The sequence below is a fragment of the Heloderma suspectum genome, chromosome 13 (assembly GCF_057233095.1).
Source record: "Heloderma suspectum isolate Gila_16-S chromosome 13, 16-S_ref, whole genome shotgun sequence".
Lineage (NCBI taxonomy): Eukaryota > Metazoa > Chordata > Lepidosauria > Squamata > Helodermatidae > Heloderma > Heloderma suspectum.
This window is the reverse complement of record NC_139470.1, coordinates 26,916,336-26,938,305: the sequence shown is the minus strand read 5'-3', so window position 1 is coordinate 26,938,305 and position 21,970 is coordinate 26,916,336. Positions and strand designations below refer to the sequence as shown.

General features: G+C 47.4%; 1 protein-coding gene across 4 annotated transcripts in view; it reads right to left on the bottom strand.

Annotated features, from left to right (window-relative positions):
* Window positions 1-21,970, bottom strand: part of AP1B1 (adaptor related protein complex 1 subunit beta 1) — a 70,439-nt gene that overhangs the window by 36,871 nt on the left and 11,598 nt on the right. For 3 of the 4 annotated variants that reach the window (XR_014785700.1, XM_084819395.1, XM_084819396.1), the window contains exons 2-5: window positions 15,404-15,467; window positions 12,902-13,007; window positions 7,509-7,644; window positions 4,940-5,185 (exon numbers count right to left, since the gene is read on the bottom strand). Coding sequence is in view for 3 of the 4 variants with exons in the window: in XM_084819395.1 (XP_084675521.1) it covers window positions 4,940-5,185; window positions 7,509-7,644; window positions 12,902-13,007; window positions 15,404-15,440 (525 nt within the window). In the remaining variant the exon portion in view is untranslated. Of the gene's footprint in view, window positions 1-4,939; window positions 5,186-7,508; window positions 7,645-12,901; window positions 13,008-14,804; window positions 14,906-15,403; window positions 15,468-21,970 lie in introns of all 4 variants that reach the window. The other variant, XM_084819397.1, reaches the window with a different exon arrangement.

The following is a 21,970-nucleotide window of genomic DNA, read 5'->3' as shown; positions in this document are numbered from 1 at the left end:
AAGGTGTGTGCACGTGCCACAGTAAACAGTGCCTTCCACATTCTGATTCAGAAAAACAGGTGCCCCACCTATTAGAAGTGTGGGGGACATCGGGCAATGTGCCAGCAATCCAGCAGTCCTTCCTGCCCCCATGACAACCAATGGCTATTAGTTTAAGACTGGGGACTCACAAGTTCAGAAGCAACTGAAATACAGAGGAACTGGCCTTAAAACTGGCCATAGATCCATCTAGCTCACTACTATCTGACTGAGAGCAGCTCTCTAGGTACAGAACGGTCTTTCCTATCATCTCTTACCCTGATCCTTTTAATCGGAGGTGTGTATGATTGAAGTGGGGACCTTCTGCTTGCAAAGCAAGCGCTCGAGCACTGGGCTACGTCTTTGTTGAGAAGGAACACTGAGCAGGGGGTTGGACTTGATGGCCTTGTAGGCCCCTCCCAACCCTACTATTCTATGATTCTATGTCCCTCAAATCTCACTTTAGATCTCCAAGAGGCATCTGACTAGCCAGCTCCTGAAGACAAGAATGCCAGGGAAAACAGACTTTGGGCTCTGATCCTGCAAGACATCTCTTAGGTTTTTAATATGTGGAATGAGCTCCCTCAGGCATTACAATGGGCTCCCACTCTCTTGGCTTTTAGTAGGGCTGCGAAGACACATCTTTTTGATCTAGCCTCTTAAATTATGCAGTCGTTTTAACGTTTTACTGTTTTTAATGTTCTTATCTTTGTTGCTTTAAGGTTTTATTGCTTTAAAGTCTGTGCACCACCTTGACGGCTTTTTGGCAAATAAGGCAGCGCCATCATTATTAAAACAATTAACAACTAATGACTGAATAATTAATTTAGCAAGTTGCCTCAACGGTACACCTTAAAATAAAGTCAGGCATACGAATGCAACCTGGATCTAGACATGCCTTGACACTGTTCTCCCCAGCCCCCCGCCCCGTTGCAGCAAGCTATGGGTGTGACTCTGCTTATCTGAAACGTCCAGCCTCTAACTGCTCTACCAAGGAGGACACAGCATCCCAAAATTGAAGAGCAACATTGGCAGGCTTGCAGCCTTTCTTGAAAGGACGAGAGAGATCAAGATGGCAGGCAGACCTGTAGGTCTCTTCAATCTGCCTCAAAAAAGGGTGAAGGCCCAATTCTGGAAGAATCCCTTATGCCAGAGAGCTAATCACACACGGCTATTCGGCAAGTTTAAGAAAATGTCTGTGCCCTTCTTCAGAGGCAGACTGAGGGCACAATCCTATCAGGATGCCCATCAGCGTCCAAACTCAGGGGCTGATGGGGATCCTATGCAGAGAGGGCGGAGCACAGAGGTGATCTTCGTTTGTGCCCGTCTAGCTAAGGCTCTGCAGAGGGGGAGAGAAGGGGGCTGGGAGGGCTAGGGATAGCTCATAAGCCCACTTCCCTGGTCCCCACAGGACCTCCCCGCCCTTCCCGACTGGTCCCCGCCCTTCTTCAAGGGTGCTTTTGTGACCTCTGAGAGGCAGCCAGAGCAGTTCTCTCCATGCCAGCTGCGAGGGGGAGGGGCACTCAGACTCCTGGGTCCAAGTCGGAGCAGCGTCTCCGACATCTGCTGCAGGAATCTGAACTATCCTATGGCCCCCGCAGACACTGCCTAGAGGCCAGAGGACTGCTCTCTAAGGTTATAATCTTAAACACAAGTACGTCCAATTGAATGTGGTGCGACTTCATGCTTAACATTGGGCCAGGAAAGTGCAAAGCAAGTCTCAGAATCTAGGAGGGCTGGTGCAGATGTGCAGTGTTCTTGATCTCCTAAAAATTAAGAGACTGGGAATTCCCGCTCCCCCCACCTCTCTCACATGCAAATTCCCCCTCCCTTCCATGTTCGGAGCCAATTGTGGCAAGCAGCATTACGTTGGTAGCAAACTTAGCACCAACCATGTTTAGCTTCAAACCAGAATTCAAAGTGGATTTGCAAACTCTGGTTAAAAGCTAGCCCTGGTAAGGGTTACACATCTGTGCATATGTTCAGTTCAATTTATTTCTTTAAATAAAGCCAAATGGGCACCACAAAACAAAATAAAAGCAATACGATGAAGTGTATACACATAAACACAAATGTAGCACTGCATCATGGTTAGCTCCAAAAGGAAAGTGTGTGTGTGTTTGTATGAGCATGAAGCTAATAGGCAATCTGGTTAAGAAAAGTTTGCACTGGGCCTATATCTAATGAGTGTTTAAACATAGTAAGCTATCTTATATTGACCTGGTTCACATGCAGTGACAACACATGGGTTGTTTAATCCATGGGTTGTCAGGGCCACACAGGAGCGAATGAGCTGCTCCCCACCTTCTCACCATTTCCCCTTTGCATCTGGGGGGCTCCAGAGTTCTTTAGCATTATGTGTGAAAACAGAACTCTGATTTGTTGAGGGGAAACAACCCAGAGTTTTAACCCAACAACAAACCATGGGTTAAAACTCTGGGTTGTTTCACCCTCAACAACTCAGAGTTCCGGGTTTGCACGTCATACTGAACACAGAAATGGGGCGTTCTCGGGCTGTTTTCTAAACTGGGTGCAAAGTGGAAGCAGTAAGCAGGCGGGAGGTAGCGCGCTCGCTCCCACGGGTTGTTATGTGTGAGCCAGGTCACCAAGTCAGACTGCTGGTCCATCTAGTTGAGCCCATGTCTAAAGTGAACAGTCGTGACTGTTCAGCATTTCAGGCAGGGGGTTTTCGCAGCCCTACCTGGAGATGACGGGCTTTGAACTTGGGACTTTCTGCATGCAAAGTGTGGGCTCTACTGCCATGGCCCTCTACTAAGAGTCCAGGGGTTATAGAGTTGAATACATTTCTTTTCGCAAAGCCAGGCTGCTCTTGTCTCAGCAGGAGTTTTCTAGGCCACTGATCTAAATTAAAAATTCATTTGGACTTGTCTGCAGAGAAGGCCGATGGCTCTCCAATTACATGCCTTTTTAAAAATATAGGAGGGAACAAGGAAACAGGACCTGGTTTAGGCATTTCTCCACCGCTGGTCCAAAGCGCAGAGAGCCACATCCAAACACACGGTACTTTGTCGCTATTCCCATTTCACAGATGCTGTTTGGCCTATGGCCAGCTGGTCAGTCTGTGACTAACAGGGATTTAGAGTTAGGTCTCCCAGAACTCGTGTGGCACAGAGCGGTAGGCGGCAGTAACGCAATCGAAACTCTCCCCATGACCTGAGTTCGATCCCAGCGGAAACTGGTTTCAGGTAGCTGGCTCAGGTCGACTCAGCCCTCCATCCTTCCGAAGTCAGTAAAATGAGTACCCAGCTTGCTGGGGAAACGGTAGTTAGGACTGGGGAAGGCAATGGCAAACCACCCCACTAAACAGTCTGCCACGAAAATGCCAAAGAAAAACGGTGTCCCTCTAGGGGTGAGTAATGACTCGGTGCTTGCACAAGAGGAACCTTTCCTTTTCTTTCCTCCCAGAACTGAGTTCAACACCAGTTATTGGACTGTCACAATGACAAAAATCTTTTGGTCAGCTCAGCAGGGAGAAAAAAGGGCAGTCAGCAGAATAAAAGTGCAAAGCTTTTCTGGAATATATCACTGCAAGTGGTGTGTATGTGTGCATGTATGCACGTATGTTATATATTTAGTGGAAAGCATGAAAATTATAAACACACACAAAACATCCTTGCACACAGAAAAATAGCATGTCAGGCAGACATTTTCCTGACATGGTGTTTTTCTATGTGCAGGGATTTGGGAGGGGTTGTTCTAATGGAAGAGCATGCTGATCCACATACACACACATGACCTGCAGTGGTACAGTCCCAAGGAAGATTCACCCCTCAATTCCGCTGCACATATAAACTGGAGACCTCCAGCCTGGAAAAGGGGAATCACAGCCTTCCCACTGGCCAGGAACACTCAGGCTGCCTGCCTTATCCATGGATCAGGACACAACCCATGGGTCAGAGATCCTCACTGAACAGGTAGAAAACAGATGTGCTACTTAACATTTAGATTCATAAGACTTCAGTGGGGCAAGGCAGTAGGGCAGGGGCGGGGAACCTCTTTCAGCCCAAGGGCTGAATTCTGTTTCAGAGAAGCTCTTGGGGGCTGCATTCCAGTTGAGTGTGGGGCCGAAGGCAAAAGGGGGGCTGGGCCAAAATACCAAAAATAGTCGCATATTTCATCTTAAAACTCTTACTGCCAGGAACTAAGGCTTAGAAGAGGCACTATGAACCTTTTAGAATAGGGAAAAAACTGCACGAAAGCTGGGAAACTATGAAATGATCAGTGGTTGGAGGAAAGGGGGCAAGGCTGGGGGAAAGGGGGCAAGGCCATCTGGGGAGCCGTAGAGGGCCAGATTTGGCTCTAGGCCTGACGTTCCCCACCCCTGGAATAAGGGCTGAAGAGAAACAGGGTGCTGCAATGGATAAAGGAGCAGTCCCTCTCTCTGGCTATTAGGGACCCTGCCCCCCCAGTCCCAAAGCCTTTAGCAGAGCATGGAGAAAGAGGAAACTGTCTGGACAGGGAAGCATACTGATCAACATCTGTGGCCCTCCAGTGATTGCCTTCTCTGACAGAGGTTTGCAAAATGGCAACAAGGGTTGCCTTGGGAGAGGGAGAGGGCCTTTTGGGTGGTGACCCCCCCCCCCCCCCCCCGGATTATAGAATGCTCTTCCCAGTGAGATCTGCCTGGTGCTAAAATAGTCACCTTTTCAGCCCCAGGTTAAGACTTTCCTCTATTCCCAGGCACAGGATGGGCTGTTTAATGCGTGAGCTGAACTGTTTACGGTTGTCACAGATGTTTTAGTAGTTTTATGGAGTGGTGATATTTTAGTGGATAATTGCTTTTTTAGCCGTTTTAAATTTTGTATGTTTTAATGTTGTTGTAAGTCGCCTTGAGTCTTTTTTTGAGAAAGACGAAGGAATCTAATAAATACTTCTACTAATACAAGAAGAGGTCAATCACCATAGGGTTGGAGTCTGAGATGAGGTCCTTCAGGGTATCCAGAAATCCTTGGTCCTCCACCAGCTGTGCATTGATATCGTGAAGCTTTGCTACGCAGACGGCTGCTGTCTTGCGCACGTAGGGATCCTCGTCCTTCAGGCACTTCCTTAATGGCTCACAAAGATATTCTGTTATCTTATCGACTCGGATACAGCCCATCGTACGCACGGCCAGCGCCCGGATGAGGGGGTTCGGATCTTCACAGTCCTGTGAGACATGAGAGAAGCCAGTCAGGGGTTTATCCTCTCTGATGCGCAGACTATGCTCAAGATCCATGTTTCTCTATTTGTTTCTGTTGTGTGTGTTTTCTTTTTTCAACAGCACCAAACTTAATGGTCTAAAGCAGGGGTCCCCAACCGCCGGTCCGCGGACCGGTCTGTGGCCTGTTAGGAACCGGGCTGTAGTAGGAGCGTGTGAAACCCCCTTACCTTGGGCCCAGGGAAGGAGGGGAGGCGATCCGTCTCCCCCCGAACCCGGAATCCTTGCTGGCCCCAGCCAGCTCCGCTCCACAGCAAGTCCGCGGAGCTGCCAGCCAACCCCAGCCGCTGGCGGACTTCCGGCCGCTGGGACGCACCATTTGCGTCCCAGCAGCCAGAAGTCCGCCAGCAAAAGCACACACAGACCCCCGGTCCATGGAAAAATAGTCTTCCACGAGACTGGTCCGTGGTGCCCAAAAGGTTGGGGACCGCTGGTCTAAAGCATCTCCCAAGGGGTAGGCTATTCAAGGGGAGAAAGCATTTCTGCTCCTTCAAGCCTGGCATATTTCACTTTCAACACATGTTTTGAGTCCACTCCAATACCCAACTGAGAAGTTTAAGCCCTGTCTCCAGAAGAGCTGGTTACTAGGACTGACAATTATTAGTGAGTCAATTATTTAAGACATCTTCCTCTACGTCAACTGAACAGATTAAATATATTTGCATATTACCATAACCATTTGAAGTATGCTTAGAGACCAAGGGACACAGCCCATTCAGTAGCCTTGTCCAAGATAACCCAGATTTTTTTAAAATTCTGGGTTATCATGAACGAGGTAATATGTTAGCCCATGTTGTGGATTGCTCCTGCTGCAAGTGGGAGCAGCTAAACAAACCAAGTATGTCCGCCTCTGGTTTGGTTAGTGTTACATGTGATCCGGAACTCTGGCTATTGTTCCCCAACAAGCCAGAGAGAGACCCCAAGAACCCCAATTAATTTATTCTGCCAATTAAACCTTGCTGCTCTATGAGCTACAGTTCATCGTTACTGAAAATAAACCCCAAGGCAATTGCAGGAGTCCGTTTAGAATAAGTGGGCAAATATTTTCCCTCCCTTGTTCCATAGTTTAAGCTCTTTGCCACCTCTGCTCACCTACTGGGGATACCAAGAATTAGGCCTTGGACTTCATGTAAGAGAGAGACCTGGATCACCACTATTCACACTTCACTGATTTATTTATTATTTATTTATTACATTTATATCTCACCCTTTTTCCTCCTTAAGGAACCCAAGGCAGCTTACATAATCCTCCTCCATTTTATCCTCACAACAACAACCCTGTGAGGTGGATTGGGCTGAGAGTCTGTGACTGGCCCAAAGTCACCCAGTGAGCTTCCACGGCTGAGTGGGGACTAGAACCCGGATCTCCCGACTCCCCAACACTCTAGCCACTACACCACACTGGCTCTAATTTCCATATTAGACTACAGCAACAGGTTTTATGTGGGGCTGCCCTTGAAGACTATTCAGAAATCTCAGCTACTACAGAACATGGTGACAGACTGATACTCCCCATATATCACCTGTTTTCGATGCACCTGCACTGGCAGAACGTTTCTTTCCAGGCCAAAATCAAGGCCTTTAAAACCCTAGATGGGTTTGGTCTTAATGATATCTGGGAACATATCCTTCCATAAAAGACACCCCCCCACACACACACACACACACACACTTAAGATCTTTCAATGAGGCCTTGCTCTGTTCTGGATTTTATCCTACAGGAAGGAGGTTAGCCTCCAGCGGGAGCAGACGCTGTTTGGGAACCCCCTTCTGAAAGAGGTCTGTACAGCCTCCACCCAGCCAGCTGCCCAAAGGAATGTAAAAAATTGTTTCTGGTCCTACGTGGTTTTACTGGTTTCTGCTGCTGCTTTACTGCTAGGCTTTTCTTTTGCGTTGCATTTTATTACTGTTTGCTTCAATGCTGAAATCACTATGATAAGCGGTACAGAAAAAGAACACACACACAAAAGAAAGATAATTGTCTGCCACCAGAGCTGAGGCCTTTCCATTTGCGTTTCGGATCTGCCGATGCACCAGTGTCACAGCTAAAAGGTCAGTGGAAGCTCTAGGATTCGGAGGGCCCTTGGGCAAGACACCCTCCCTGGGCCCCCTCCCTCAGTGAGTCCCTCTCCTCACTGCCGTTGTCACCAGCTGCTCTTGCTTTGCAGGCAGAGAGGCAGGGGGCAAGCAGTGGGATCCCGCTGGGGCGTGGGCCCTCGGCAGGTGCCCGACCAGGCCTGCCCTTGATACCGGCCCTGCAAAAGGCACACACCTTGACAAATGTGTTGACGGCCATTATGGCCATGTCCGGCTGGCTCTTGGCATAGTTCATCAGGTACAGGTAAACCAGCTTCTTCAGCTCCAGGTTGTCAGTCTGCATGCAGTTCACGACATCTGGGAAAAGAGCACTGAAAGGCAAAATGAAGCCCGCTTGAGGAACCCGGATACTGACAAAGAACGAAGTTGCCCACCCCCTGCAACCCTAGGCATCCCACCTTTGGAGCAGTTGCTGAACATGCTGGAAAAACGCACGCCCCAGAAATCAGTTTAGCAAAAAAGCTGCAGGCTGGATTTAGCAAAAGCACCCACTGGGTTTGGGCTGTTGCCTCATATGGGTGCCCGCCAGTCCAAGCTTATCTCTCTCTCTCTCGCTCTTTTTTTTTATAGAGTTACAAGTCTGGTCGATTGTGCGAACGCTGCCCATGATATCCTTGTTGACAAGCTGGTATAACATGGGTTGAAAGGTGATACCATTAGGTATTTATTTTATTTATTTAAAAATAGGATGCCTTCAAGGTTAGAACCCTCTCAAGGCTGGCTACAGGATTAAACACAATATGAAGTAACAATACAAATAGGCGATAAATAAATATACAGTGAAATACTATAAAAACAGGTAACTGTCAAGATTCCCTTAGCCCCCACTTCACTTCATTGCCCAAACATACACAGACAAGAGGCTTCAATCTACAGCTTTGAATCCATTACTTCACAGGGTTGTACAGATGCAAATTCTCAGAGAAACTCTCAGTCTACAAGGAATTCCTTCAGGGGATCCAAGCCGGTCTCCCTAGCCTAACTTAAGGGGGGGGAGGTCCCTCTCTTCTCGTGGGGCCTCTAAGCGCAGCTTCTCATGCAAGGCCAATCGGGTAGACCGTTTAATTTCTGCCCCACCTTCTCCCTCTTTGCTCTGCGCCTGGCATCTATTAGGTCAACCTCCTGTTCGCTGCCTCTCACCGGGGGGGGGGGGTGAGGAGGGAGCCTCAAGCTCAGCCATCTGTATGTTTATAAACTGAGAAGTAGGCCTACTCATATCTGGACTAGCCTGGGAAAACACCTCCCCCATGTCTGATGGTTCTCCTTCAGAATCCGAACTGCTATCCTGCTCCCTGAGTTCAGAAACAACCCTGACAGTAACAGGAATAATACCTGCAGCCCACAGATTATAAAAAAGGTAGATATGCTCGAGCAAGTGTACCCTGCAAGGGCTCTGTAATGGCTCTGTGTCAGTCTGGAGGGAGGCTGCAAGCAGAGTGCTGCAGGGCTCAGTCCTAGGCCATATGCTGTTCAATGTTTTTATAAATGACTAGGATGAGGGCGTAGAGGGGATGCTTATCAAATTTGCAGAAGGCACGAAGCTGGGAGGGATCGCTAATGCCATAAAAGACCAAATCCAGATTCTAAACCATCTTGACAGGTTGGAACCATGGACTGAAACCAAACAAGATGAAAGTCAACAGCACTAAATGTAAAATCCAGCGTTTAAGTACAAAAAACCATCAAAGGAACAATGAGGATGGGGGAAGCCTGGCTTGGTAGCCACAACTAGGAGAAGGATCTAAGTCTCTAAGTGGAGACAAGCTGCACATGAGCCAGCAGTGTGATGCAGCTGCTTAATGCCCCCCAACCACGGATGACAGTGGTCTTGAGATATCTGAAGGGATCTTCAGAAGATGAAGCAGCGGTGTTTTCTGTCACTCCAGCGGACAGGACTAGATCCAATGGGTGGAAATTGTAGGGAAGTGGATTTGGGGCTAAACATTAGGATAAACTTCCTGACTGTTAAGAGATGACAGATGGTAGAACAGACTGCCTTGGGAGGTGGTGGGTTCTCCTTTCTGGAGGTATTTAAACAGATGTGGGAAGGCCATTTGTCAGGAGTGTAGCTGCATCCTGCAGCGGGGTGGACTAGATAACCTCTACAGTCTCGACCAACTCTAAGATAGGCCAACGTATAGGAGGGTTAATGTGTGGAAAGACTTGGTCATAGGCTGGAAAGCCAGCTCCCCACCGTCTGGTGTTCTTCTAGATTTTAACACATCTATTTCATAGCCTGCCTAGCTTTTCTGAGCTTATGAGTCAGGCCTCATCCCGTTTCAAAACAGGAGGTACTTGGCTTGGACTGAGAGCCCTGCTTCCTGAAGGCCATGATCACTGTTGCTGTCCTTAATTCAAACAGAGACTCCTGGGGCCCAGCCTAATCCACCTTCACCTATTATTAACTGGAAGCGATCCCGGCTGCTCAAGGACACCTTGCACAGAAGGGCCTATGGCTGCAGGCCAGGCCCCCACCGACAGCAGCAAGGAGAATGGCCTGATCCTGGCAACAGGACAATGGCTGTCAACGCTTCCTACCTTTAAGGGGCTCTTTCCACATCAGGCTGTCTGCCAAGGAAGTGGTGTGCGTTGTAGAGGATTCTGGGCATATTCTAAGGCAGTCTTCCCCCACCTGGTGTCCTCCAGATGGGTTGGACTACAATTCCCATCAACCCCCAGCCAGCCTGGCCATTGGTCAACACATCTGGAGGGCGTCATGTCGGAGAAGGCAGTTCTACGGTTTTCAAGGGGGGGCGAGGGGAATCAGACAATCTGACATGTAACAGCCGCTGCAGAACAATTTGCAATGGCATAGGGGGTAAATGTTGAAGGTCAGAGCTCATCGTGACAGTCCCCATAGCACCCCCCCTCAGCAGAGTCCAAAAAGGCAGGCAGCTGTGTTAAACCATATCAGCAAATTGGTTCTAGCCATTTAAATCTCCACCAGGACTAATGGCCCATCCAAGTTCTAGCCATTTAAATCTCCACCAGGACTAATTGCCCATCCAAGGCCAAGCCGCCCCAAAATACTTTGCATTACAACAGGAAACAATACATGGTTGCTGGGAAAATCCATCCCCCCCCCCCTCCACAAACTAATGTGAAGATTGCAGCTAAGCTCAGAGGGAACAGGGAATTCTGAGGAGGGGTGGCGGCAGATGACGCAGCAGCCCTGCTCATAAAAAAGAGGCAGCACTGCGGCCCTGCAAGCCCTGGCTCCATTACACCACTACCCATTTGCCGTGGTTACTCAATGGAACCAGCCGGTTGAGGGGCAGCACGTGGCCGAATCCCAGTTGCTGGTGAGCAAACAACGAAGGTGGGGGCGTTTCCTTTGTGCCCCCACCTGTGGGCTTTCTTAAAAAGAAACAGAGGGTCCATCTAGTCCAGCAACTATCCCAGCAGGGCTGCGTCGGGGCTCAAACGTCCAGCTCACATCCCAGAGAGTTTGGCCTCAACTCCACATGAGCCAAGACCACATCACACAACATGCCCAATTCCCCCCCTGCGGCTGCACCTTGGACGAGAGGATCGGCAGGTAGCGGGACAGCAGTTTCCATCTGCCATTCTTCTATAAGAAGAGCCCCCCCGCCCCCCGCATGGTTCTGAAGATCCCCCCCCCCCATGAGAATTCCCTGGGAGACGGCATGAAAACAACCACGACTACTGCGCTTTTCAACCCTCTTCACAAACACCCTCTCTGGTAGGACGTTAATGCTTCTATTTAGTAGATTGGTGGAATGGGGTGCCCAGCACAGAACTGGTCAATTCACAATTCAACAGCAATTCAAACTCCAGTTTCTCTACAGCAGGGGTGCAGAATCTCTTGCAGCCCGAGGGCTGAATCCCATTTCAGAGAAGCTCTTGGGGGCCACATTCCTGTGGTGGGTTGGGCCAAAGGCAAAAGGGTCATGGCCAAAATACAAAACAGATCTGCCATATTGTAGCTTGAAGCTCTTACTGCCGGCCACTAAGCCTTAGGAGAGGCATGTCAGCCTTTTAGAATGGGGGAAAAACCTGCACTGAAGCCGGGAAACCACTGCACAGAAGCCGTGTGGGCAAACCCCAGAGGGCTGGATTGGGAATCCCTGATAGTTGGATCTGGCCCACAGTCCTGGGGTTCTGCACCCCTGCTCTGTAGTGCCAATACAAATGACAGTGCAGTGTAATGGAGAGCAGAGAAGGGAGGTCTGGGTTCAAATCCCAGCTCAGTTGTTACGCCTCAGGCCAGTGACATGCTCTAGGCTTCACCTATCCCACTGGATTGTGGTGAAAATAAGATGGGTGTGGGGGAAGCCAACACTCTCACCACCGTGATCTTCTGAGAGGAGGAAGGATGGGATACAAATGCAGTGAATAAAGTACATCCTGCCTTCACAGGCATGCCGACCGACCGGATGCAGGAATAAGTATCACCAGCAGCAATTCCAGCAGGCTGTACTGAGGGAGATAAGAGGGGAAGCAGGTCCATTCCACTCCCCCCCTTCTTTTCCCTTGACTGTCTTTTTAGATTATAAGCTAGTGTGGTGTAGTGGCTAGAGTGTTGGACTGGGAGCCAGGAGATCCGGGTTCTGGTCCCCACTCGGTCATGGAAACTCACTGGGTGACTTTGGGCCAGTCACAGACTCTCAGCCCAACCTACCTCGCAGGGTTGTTGTTGTGAGGATAAAATGGAGAGGAGGAGGATAATGTAAGCCACCTTGGGTTCCTTTCAAGAGGAAAAAAGGCAGGATATAAATGCAATAAATAAATAAGCCTGTGGGCGGGGATGGTCGTTTTACTGATCACATGTGACCTGCTCTCGGAGCTTTTTTTGGCTGAGGAGCAAGATAAAAAATACTTCAATAATAATAAATTAAAGGCCAAAACAAGCCCATGAAAGCTGCTACTCCGCTCTCAACAAGAAGCATTCTGCACTGAAGCAAAGCAGCTCAAGTTGGCAAGTTTACACTTCCTTTCTTTTTTTTTTAGAATGCCCTTGTTCAACCGACATCCTCCAAATGCATTCTGGGAATTACATTAGCGGGAGGGGGCCCAGGGATCTCTCAAGAATTCTAAGCATCCTCAAAACGGCACAGCCCAAACCTCCTTGGGAGAAACCGGCAACAGTGAGGGTGTCTTAGCACACAATCCTATGCATGTTTAGACACAAAAAACTCCTACAGCTCCCAGCATGCCCAAGCCCAGTCATGCTGGCTGGGGCATGCTGGGAATTGCATAGGATTGCGCATAGGATTGCACCCTTAATTCCTTGGTGAAATCTGCCATGGGTTTTGTGGGGAGGGGCCGTAGCTCAGTGGTAGAGCACCCACTTTGTGTGCAGAACGTCTCAGGTTCGACCCCTGACACCTCCACCTAAAAGGATCAGGTAGCAGGTTGTGGGACGGAGCTTTCTTGGCCTGAGACTCTGGAGAGGCACTGTCAGTCACAGGAGATCACACTGTGCGAGATAGACAAAATCTGGCCAAGTATAAGGCAACTTCCCACATGTAGTAATTGAGCGAAGCGGGGAAAATGCGCAGCTTTGATATCTCCATCCTAACATGGCATCCCCAAATGGCTACATACCTGACATCTTTGCCCACTGTCATGGATGCAATCACCTTCTTCACGGCTTCTTTCTTCTTCTCCTTCTTGTCACTGTTCAGCTCAGCCTTCAGTTCAAATATCTCCCCTGGACAAGAAATGAGGAGATATAAAATGAAAGATGGCATGCTCCCACCCTGTCCTCCCCACGCAGCCCAGCACCCAAAAGGAACCCTGCAGGCAGGATTGCACCAATCCAAGCAGTGTTCTGCTTCTGCCTGCATGTTTCAAGTCTTCAGAGACTGCTTTGCCAAGGAAGTGCAGGGCAAAGAGGAAACTTATATATCCCACTTACCGGCCTCTCAAAGGGGCTTACACCATCATTGTAAGAAAAGCAAAAATGAAGCAGCAGGTTCTGAAGCCAACCAGGTCAAGTCATCACTACTATTGCCCTCTGCCTGTGAGAACCAAAGACCCTCACAGACCACAAAAAAAAATCCATAACAAGTTAAAAGAAAAAACTGGGCCAAGAGGATTTCTAAAAGAAGGGACCCTTCACAGGAAAGACTCTAGATCTCACTGCTTCTGGCTCCCCCTGACTCCCGCCATCTCCCATGAAGCCACATTCATATAAGGGAGGAAGCCATTTTTGTCAACCTCCTCCTCCATCTGCAGCACCCCCACCCACCCCTGAGGGTCCCACAAGAGCAGATTTTCGAGGGGGCAGAGGTCAGTGAGAGGCGGGTATCTGTTTCATACACAGAAGGAACCTTTTGTTCCAAGCCATTGTTTTTAAAAGTTGCATTTTTACAATTGCTTTGGATGTATCTGTATTTTTGATGTAAGCCACCCTGAGTACCACTGTAGAAAAATAACTTACTTTCTTACATGGGGGGGCAAGGAGGAAAACAAATGGAGCAGAAGGCGTTTCTCCCAATATCTTGGAGCCATGCTACTTAGGGCTTTAAAGGATGGAGGTCTAGTCGCAGCATCCTTGATCAGCTATGTCAGCCTTGGACTACAACTCTCACAATCCCCAGACTTCCTTCTGGCTGGGGAGAATGGGATTTGCAATTCAACACCTCTGGAGGGCGTCAGGGTAGAAAAGGCTGATCTCCAAAAGCATATCAATGGCGAACACAGCAGTCATCTCTAAATACATCATGGCAGCCTCAAGGAAGGCACTGGAATCCCACCTGGCAGCCCAAATCCTAGTTGTGTTTACTTAAAAGGAAGCTCTTCCCTTTGATTTAATACTACATCAACTTAATCACAGTGGCCAAGTTTCAATCTTCCCCCTCTTTTTAAAAAAGAGACTCGGGGAGCCTAATAAACTCCAAGGAGAAATGCTTGCCCTTGTCTCCTTAAAACACTCCAATAAATGACGACCCTGGGGCAGCCCTTAATTCAATCCAACACCGCCACACGCTCCAGACCCTGAACTCCCTGCCAGCTCACTCCACAGCACAAGCCAACAAGTGTTTCGCAGGGGGCGGTGGGGGTGTGTGTGTCACAGTGAGTGTAAAGACAGGAATTTCAGAGATGAACCCTTGGTGGCCACAGTGGGTTACAATGATCCCACTATGGGAACACCCACAAGTTAAAAACACACACAACAGGAGTTGAATAGGAGAATGCATCTGTCTGCAATGGACCTAGATCAGTCTTCCCCCAACCCGGCACCCTCCAGATGTGTTGGACTACAACTGCCATGCTAGCTGGGGATAATAGGAGTTGTAGCCTGACACATCTAGAGGGCACTAGGTTGCAGAAGGCTGATCCTAGCTCATATTAAACAGGCAAGATAATAGATGGCCAAGCAGGTTAAGTGCTTTTTCACATCTAATATGCAGGATTGTTGTTTTTTAGAACAAATTCAAACCGCATCAGCACGGAGGCTGATACTAGGATCACAGCAGGCATGGAGGGAGAATTTATGCCTTGCCTCCCCCACTGCTGTCTGTAGTCCCTCTTATCTGAAGCTAGTAGTTGCACTGGGGGAAATGCCTCATTGCATTGCCAGAAGATGACTCAAGACCTGTGTGCCTGGAGGGAAGGAAAAAGCAAAGAAGCTCAAATCAGAGAGTTCATGCTGTCAGGTGATCCAAGAGAAGTCCACTGTTCAACATTTTGTCACATTTGTGTTTTAGCCTTTTAAAACTGAACCTTGGCAGAAGGGCAGCATATAAATGCAATAAATATATCCTTTTTTAACTATGTCACCTCTGGAGGGGAGAACTGCATGGTTGATTGATTTTTTTCTTAGGAGTGGTGGAATCCCTGCATGCAGAAAGCTAACATGCCAGGGAGAAAGCTAGACATTTCTCCCTGACACACTAGTTTTCTATGGGCATTACTATTATTACTTATTATTGTTAGAGAGCATTCAGCCATACGACCCCAACCTGCATACTGAAGTGGTATAGTCCAAGAATGATTTTATCACCTCACTTTGTGCAAGCCGGGACACAGCTCTCTACACACACACACACACACACACACCATGTCCAGGAAGAATAAAAGCAACCTCATGGGTGGCATTACCTTTTTTGGTGGTGGTGAAGTACTTTGAGTCCGACATTTTGGTTTCTGGTTTGGTGCGTTCCCTCTGAAAAAGACAACAAAAAACATCAGGCAGAAAGTTTAACGTCCAGATAGCTCTGAAGGATCAACAGAGGAAGGAAAAGACAAAGGGGAGAAAGGACAAATTTAGTTCTCCCTGTGGGGCGAAAAGTAGACAGGGGGAGGGAGGCAAGGAGAAAAGAAGAGAAAGGGCAGCAGAGAAAGAAAATTAGCATTTGGCTGACAGTCAGGTCTTATCTGGAACTTTCAGAGATGCCTTAAGAAGGTACATTTATTAACCCTCTTCCTCGAGAGGATCATAAGCACAGGAAAGGGACGGCCAGCTGGCGGCCTTGACAAGGTGTGGGTGACAAGTTCCCAGAACAGACTGCATAGCAAGGGCAGTCAGATCCAGGTGTCCTGGATTTTAGGAAACAGCTGATTTTGCTTTATTGGACTTGCTGGGAAGACTATTGAAAAATGCAAACCTGCCTCTCTTAAAACAATATATGATATCTCATTATGAAATGCCGGTGCCAAATGTTAATGATAATAATGATCGCCTGGCACCTACGTTGTATTCCTTCTGGTGCCAGGTGAAGACCTTTTTTATTTTCCCAGGCATTTTAGCATTTTAGCTTTCTAATCTTTTCGCTTTGCTGTTTTAAATCTGTATTTTAAACCTCTGCATTGCTGCTAGGTTTTATTCTGGGTTTCTTCTGCTTGTGTTATTACATTGTGGTTTTAATGCTTTTATATTTTATATTGTTTTACTGTGTGCCTGTTGGTTTTAATTTCTGTGAACCGCCCAGAGAGCTTCGGCTATCGGGTGGTATAGAAATGAAATGAATAAATAAATAAATGATAAATAATTAAGCATTCAAAAACGTAAACGAGTGAAAAGCAGTAATTTTATTAAAGGGAAGATACAGGTTCACAATGAATTCTGAATAACTGGCATAAAAAATAATGATCAAGATGACCTGGATGATATTAAAAGGGAAAATGCCCCATCACTTGGGCCAAAATGTTATTTGAGTAATGAACAGGTGTGAGACTGTATTATTTCAGGGCAAAACTGTACTTTCGCATATCAATTAATGAGGAAAAAATACTGTGTAAAGTATACACATCAAAAAGCTGGATATACAAATGTCTAGAAAAATGTATAGCCTTAGGTTTAATTGGCAAATTTTGAGCAAGGAATTATCTTCTCAAAGGTACAATTCAAAACTGATCATACCAGCCTGAAAGGTGTTTGTGCAAGCCTTTATATATATATATATATATATATATATATATATATATATACATATTTCTGATTTTTTAATGTTTATTAACAATGAGATAGTTAAGACTGTCCGTCCTAATTTATGGGACAGCAGATATTAGTTATGAGGTAATTTCTACACAAAAAAAGCTTATTAGAAACTCACCAGGCCTGGGTACCTGTCAGCTGAATAGCCGAATATTAATTACCAAATAGGGAACTCGCAACTTAGAATGAGATCTCTCCTTTTTAAGCTGTTAGGACTAGAAGTCTCACAAAAAAAAAGTTTTCTATCATTTTATACAAGTTATATTTTATGTGATGTTACAAGTATATTTCTAATACAAATAAAAATGGATCAAAAAGGTTTTCCTTTACTAATTCTTGTCAGAACAAAACCAAAATGGAATCCACCTACAACAATTTTTGCTGTAGGCTTTGTTTGAAGTGTATTGATCAGCTATGGGTAGTTAACTGGCAGCCAATGGCTTCCTAAATCCTGGAACTATAGACTGAAAACACTCAGCTGAGGCCCAAATCTGTAACACAGGGCTGGTGGCTCTTCTCGCCATTTTATCCTCACAACAACTCTGTGAGGTAGGTTAGGCTGAGAGTTCAGTGACTGCCCTGAAGTCACCCCATGAGCGTCATGGCTGAGTGGGGACTAGAACACAGATCTCCCTCCAGTCTAACACTCAAACCACTACACCACACTGGCTCTCCACAGGATAAAATAAAGCCACTGCGTTGCCTGAGGCCTCTACAAAATGGCTGGGGAGATGCCAAAAAAGGACCACCCCACTCAGTGGCAATGTGAGAAGCGGCAAGACAGACCATCGGAAAGAAGTGGCAGCACGCACAGATCTCTCCATGCACAGCAATTCCTCCATGTCAGGAATTCATTGCCTTGGAACGTTGCGGCTTTTAGCATAAGCGGCTTTAAAATAAGAATATTGGAATGCACCTTAAGTAGGGTTGGACCACTGCCCTATCTATCTCAATATCGTTTTCGCCAACCTAGCACCTTCCAGATGCGTTGGGCTACAACTCATAACTGGCTGGGGGATTATGGGAATTGCAGTCTAACACATCTGGAGTGCACTGGGTTTGTGAAGACTGCCCTAAACCATGTTAGACTAGTCAATCCATCAGGGAAGACTTGCGTTACTCTAGTGGAAAAACAAGTAGCGTCTGATTCCAAGCACCTCTTCCACTCACCATCTTGTTCGGAAACTATTTAGGGGGTGGGGGGAGCGTTCATAAACCAATACCCCATGAAACTTTCTGTGAAGGTTTGAGGCCTACAGAGGCAAAAGGGGGGGGGGGAGTCAGGCTTAGAGGCCTGGAGTTTTCTGTTAGGAGGGGGTAACCCTGACAGGAGTAGTTTCATTTCACCGGTTAAGTGTCAGTTTTGTTTCTCCACTTAAGTTTCATTTCTTCAGGTTTGAAGCAGTGCTTTCGGTTTTGAGGGAGGAGGGTATATAAAGAGAGCCAGTAAGAGCAGAGACAGCCAGAACTTGAAGTGAGAGCAGAGTCTGAAGGGTGAACAGGAAGAAGCAGCCTAGAAAGGTCTACGGACAGCTAGGGTAAAGGAACTTGCATCTTGCAATTTTTATTTTCTTTTAAGGCTTTTTGTTTCACTCGGCTCTATTGTGTAAATACATTTAGTTGTGATTTGCTTGCTTTAATTTACCAGTAATCTGTTGTGGTTAAGCCCTGTGTCTAGAGTGTCAGTCACCCCACACCTACAACCTAAACCCCACAGTACTGGGAAGGGGAAGGTAAAAGAAGGAAGGTGTGACTCTTAAAGAGCCAAGAGATCCTTAAGGAGTGGTTCTGGAGGTCCAGGTCATAAGAGGAACCCTGACACCTTCTCCAGGCACACCTGTGGTTAAATGGAGAGCATATACAGGGAGCTTGTGTATTAGAAAGACTCCAACACAAATACCATCATTTATCTCATACATATGGCAACGATTAGGAACTGGTAGCCATTGGCCAACCAGAATCCCATGAGGTGGCAGCCTTGGCCCTCCAATCGGTAACACAGAGGCAAAAGAAGCATGGGGGGGAGATATGCACATATAAACGGTGTACAAACTTCGCCACTGCACTATGTCAATTCTTAAGAAAAAACACTTAGTGAAACCAGGCGAAGGATGGAAACTGATTGTACAACAGGGTAACACATCTACATACACACACACACACACACACACACACATCCTGCTTAGCCTTGGACATTTGAAGCTAGCCCCCACACAACTTTGCAGTGCTGTCCACGAAGGTTTTAATTTAATATGGCTCTCCAGGAACAGAAGCAGCGCTGTCTTCGGGCCGTGGCAGAGAATGCCTCCCCGTTGCCCTCTGCTGTCCCAGGATAGCAGAGTAGAGAACATCCAGTCGATCAATAACAGAGGACGAAAAGGCCAAGATTCAGTGATGCAACACATTGTGCCTGGCATGCAAGGAGAAAGTCCCGGGTTCAATCCCTGGCATCGCCAGTAAAAACATCTTGGGCTCAAATAGACCCTCGCTTGGGTGCATGGAGAACCAGAGTAAACACTGCTAGACAAGAGGGACCAAGGGTCTGACTAAGAACAAGGCAGCTCTTTGTGTGTTTGGAAGGGATCGAGCTCCAGTGGTAGAGGACAGGCAGAGTGTTCCAGGTTCAATCCTCCTCCCTCCTTTTTAACACATCTCAGTAGCAGCAGGGCAAAGGAGAAATGAATGCTAATGGCTACCGAGTTTATTGACTCAACTAGCCTTCCTTAACCATGTGCCCTCCAGATGTCTTGGATGACAACACATCTGCAGGGCACCAGCTGGGGAAAGCTGATCTAAATTTATCCTTCCCTGCGCTTAGCTCCAATACATTTGCAACGGCAAATTTTGTACTCAAGGGCTGGTTCTCAAAGCAGCCCGCTATGGCTGAAGCAGATTGCCTCCCTATCTGGACTGCAGCATCTCGCTGCACCGTTCTCCTAAGGACACTCAGCTCCTTGCGGCAAATTGCTCCCCTTGTCTCACTGCATCGAAACAATTGAACAGGAGCAGGGTTTGTGTGTGCGTGTGTGTGGCTCTGATAGAACCCTTGTGTTCTCTGGCACCCACGATGGACAGAAGGGAAGGCTTTGATCCCGCATAATCCTGTCTAACTTTTGTACAATGCATGTCCAGGTGCGAGAAGAGGGGGGAAAACTCCTTGCCAAAATTCAACAGCTTTATTTATTTATTTATTTATTTCAAAGCCTCCCAGATGTGGACTATTAAGAGTCCGCCACACTCTGAGGTAGAAACTGTGTGCTGCTCTTAAAAGACCCCACTGATGGTGCTCTGTATTAAATAAATACTGTCAAGCCTGCAGGATGGAAGGCTGTCAGTGTGTCCCAAACTTTTGGTACCTGGGGCTCAGCCCCCCCCCCCTGTTAAAACTGGGTGCACACATAGGACATAGGTTCTTGGCAAGCTTCAAGGATGGCAGGAAGGCACCCCCTTCACAACTGAGCTGCTTAGTTGTCTGGAACTATAGGAGTCACAGTCCAACCTGGCTGGAGTGGCCCAGGTTGGGGAATGCTGTCCTACTGGATACTCCATTCCATTATCACTCCATCACTGTTTCTACTCCCACCCCTATCAATTCACACTCTGGGGCCACTGAGTGTGCTCAGTTTCCACCAGGCTGCGTGGGTGGGTTCCCCAAGTTGTTTTTTTTTTTTTTTTAAACTGGACAGACGTTGGGTTTCCCCACACCTGCTTATACCTCCCTTTTGTGCATGGGTGGTGCTATTTATTTTATTTTCCCAGGCATTTTAGCATTTTAGCTTTCTAAATTTTTAGCTTTGCTGTTTTAAATCTGGATTTTAAACTCCTGCACTGCTGCTAGATTTTATTGTGGTTGTATTGTTATATTGTGGTTTTAATGTTCTATATATTTTAAATTGTTTTATTGTGTGTTGTTTGGTTTAAATTTTTGTGAACCGCCCAGAGAGCTTCGGCTATTGGGCGGTATAGAAATGAAATAAATAAATAAAATATAATATTTCAGACACATAAGCAATAGCACTTGCCTCTGAAATAGGCTACTATTTCAGTGCTACTTCCTCTTGTCTGTCACGCATCTACTGCCATTCAGTTCCATTGGGTGACCCCGAGTTCTGGCATCATCAGAGGGGGAGAAAGTCTCTCCCCACCATAAAGGATTTTGTAAGCCTCCATCATGTCCTCCATGATACTTTTTCTAAGGAGCCCCCCACCTTCACACACACAAGGCTTCCAAATTTCTGCTTGCCATTCTTGCCATGGTGAGCATGCCACGGCCTTCTGACAAGCCACAGGCCTTCTTCCCGCTGTTAGACCTGCAGAGCTGGGTGATCCTTGTCCTGTGGGGTGACCCCTGCCCTGCAACAGTACCAACAGGGATCAGAAAAAAGAGCTGTAAGGCTGGAAACCAAAATCAAAAAAGGAACAGCTGCACCAGTTAAATTGCCAACGCGTTTTGACACGGGTCTTTATCGAGGGAAAAACTCTTAAGAGACTTTTCTGGAGGATTCCCTCCCCCTTACTTCTTCCAAAGTTTCCAGAAGCTTTCTTTGGAAGAAGTAAGGGAGAGGGAATCCTCCAGAAAAGTCTAAGAGTTTTTCCCTCACTAAAGACCTGTGTCGAAATGCGTTGGGAATTCAACTGGTGCAGCTGTTCCCTTTTTGACCCCTGCCCTGCCCCAGCTCTACGAGTGAGAGCAAGGCTGCAGGTTCTTTGACCGCTGGGTGGCAGAGGCATCCCAAATGTCTCAGCCAAGGAGTGGCTAAACCAGGTCCAGGCAACCACAATTTTTAGCTTGGCTAGGCTACTGAGATGAACTTGAGCCCATTCCAGGAGACAGTGGAGGACAGGAAGGCCTGGCGTGCTATGGTCCATGCGGTCACTAAGAGTCGGACACAACTGAACAACTGAACAACAACAACAACAGGCTACCAAGGACAACCAAAAATGATGGATGCTTGCCCAAACACTTAAGTCTTTCCTCTTCATCCTGCTTGCCCTTTTCTAGCCTCACAACAGCCTTTTTGACATGGGACAACATGAACTGTACATATGATTCCAGATGTGGCCACACAATGGATTTACATGAAGGCAGCCTTCCCCAACCTGGTACCCTCCAGATGAGCTGGCCTGCAACTCCCATCATTCGCAGGAAGGCAAGAGGGAAATGCTGCACGAGGCCTCCCCACTCCAAGGGGCAGAAAGTGGTGGATGAATCAAACATGGTGTTTTGATTA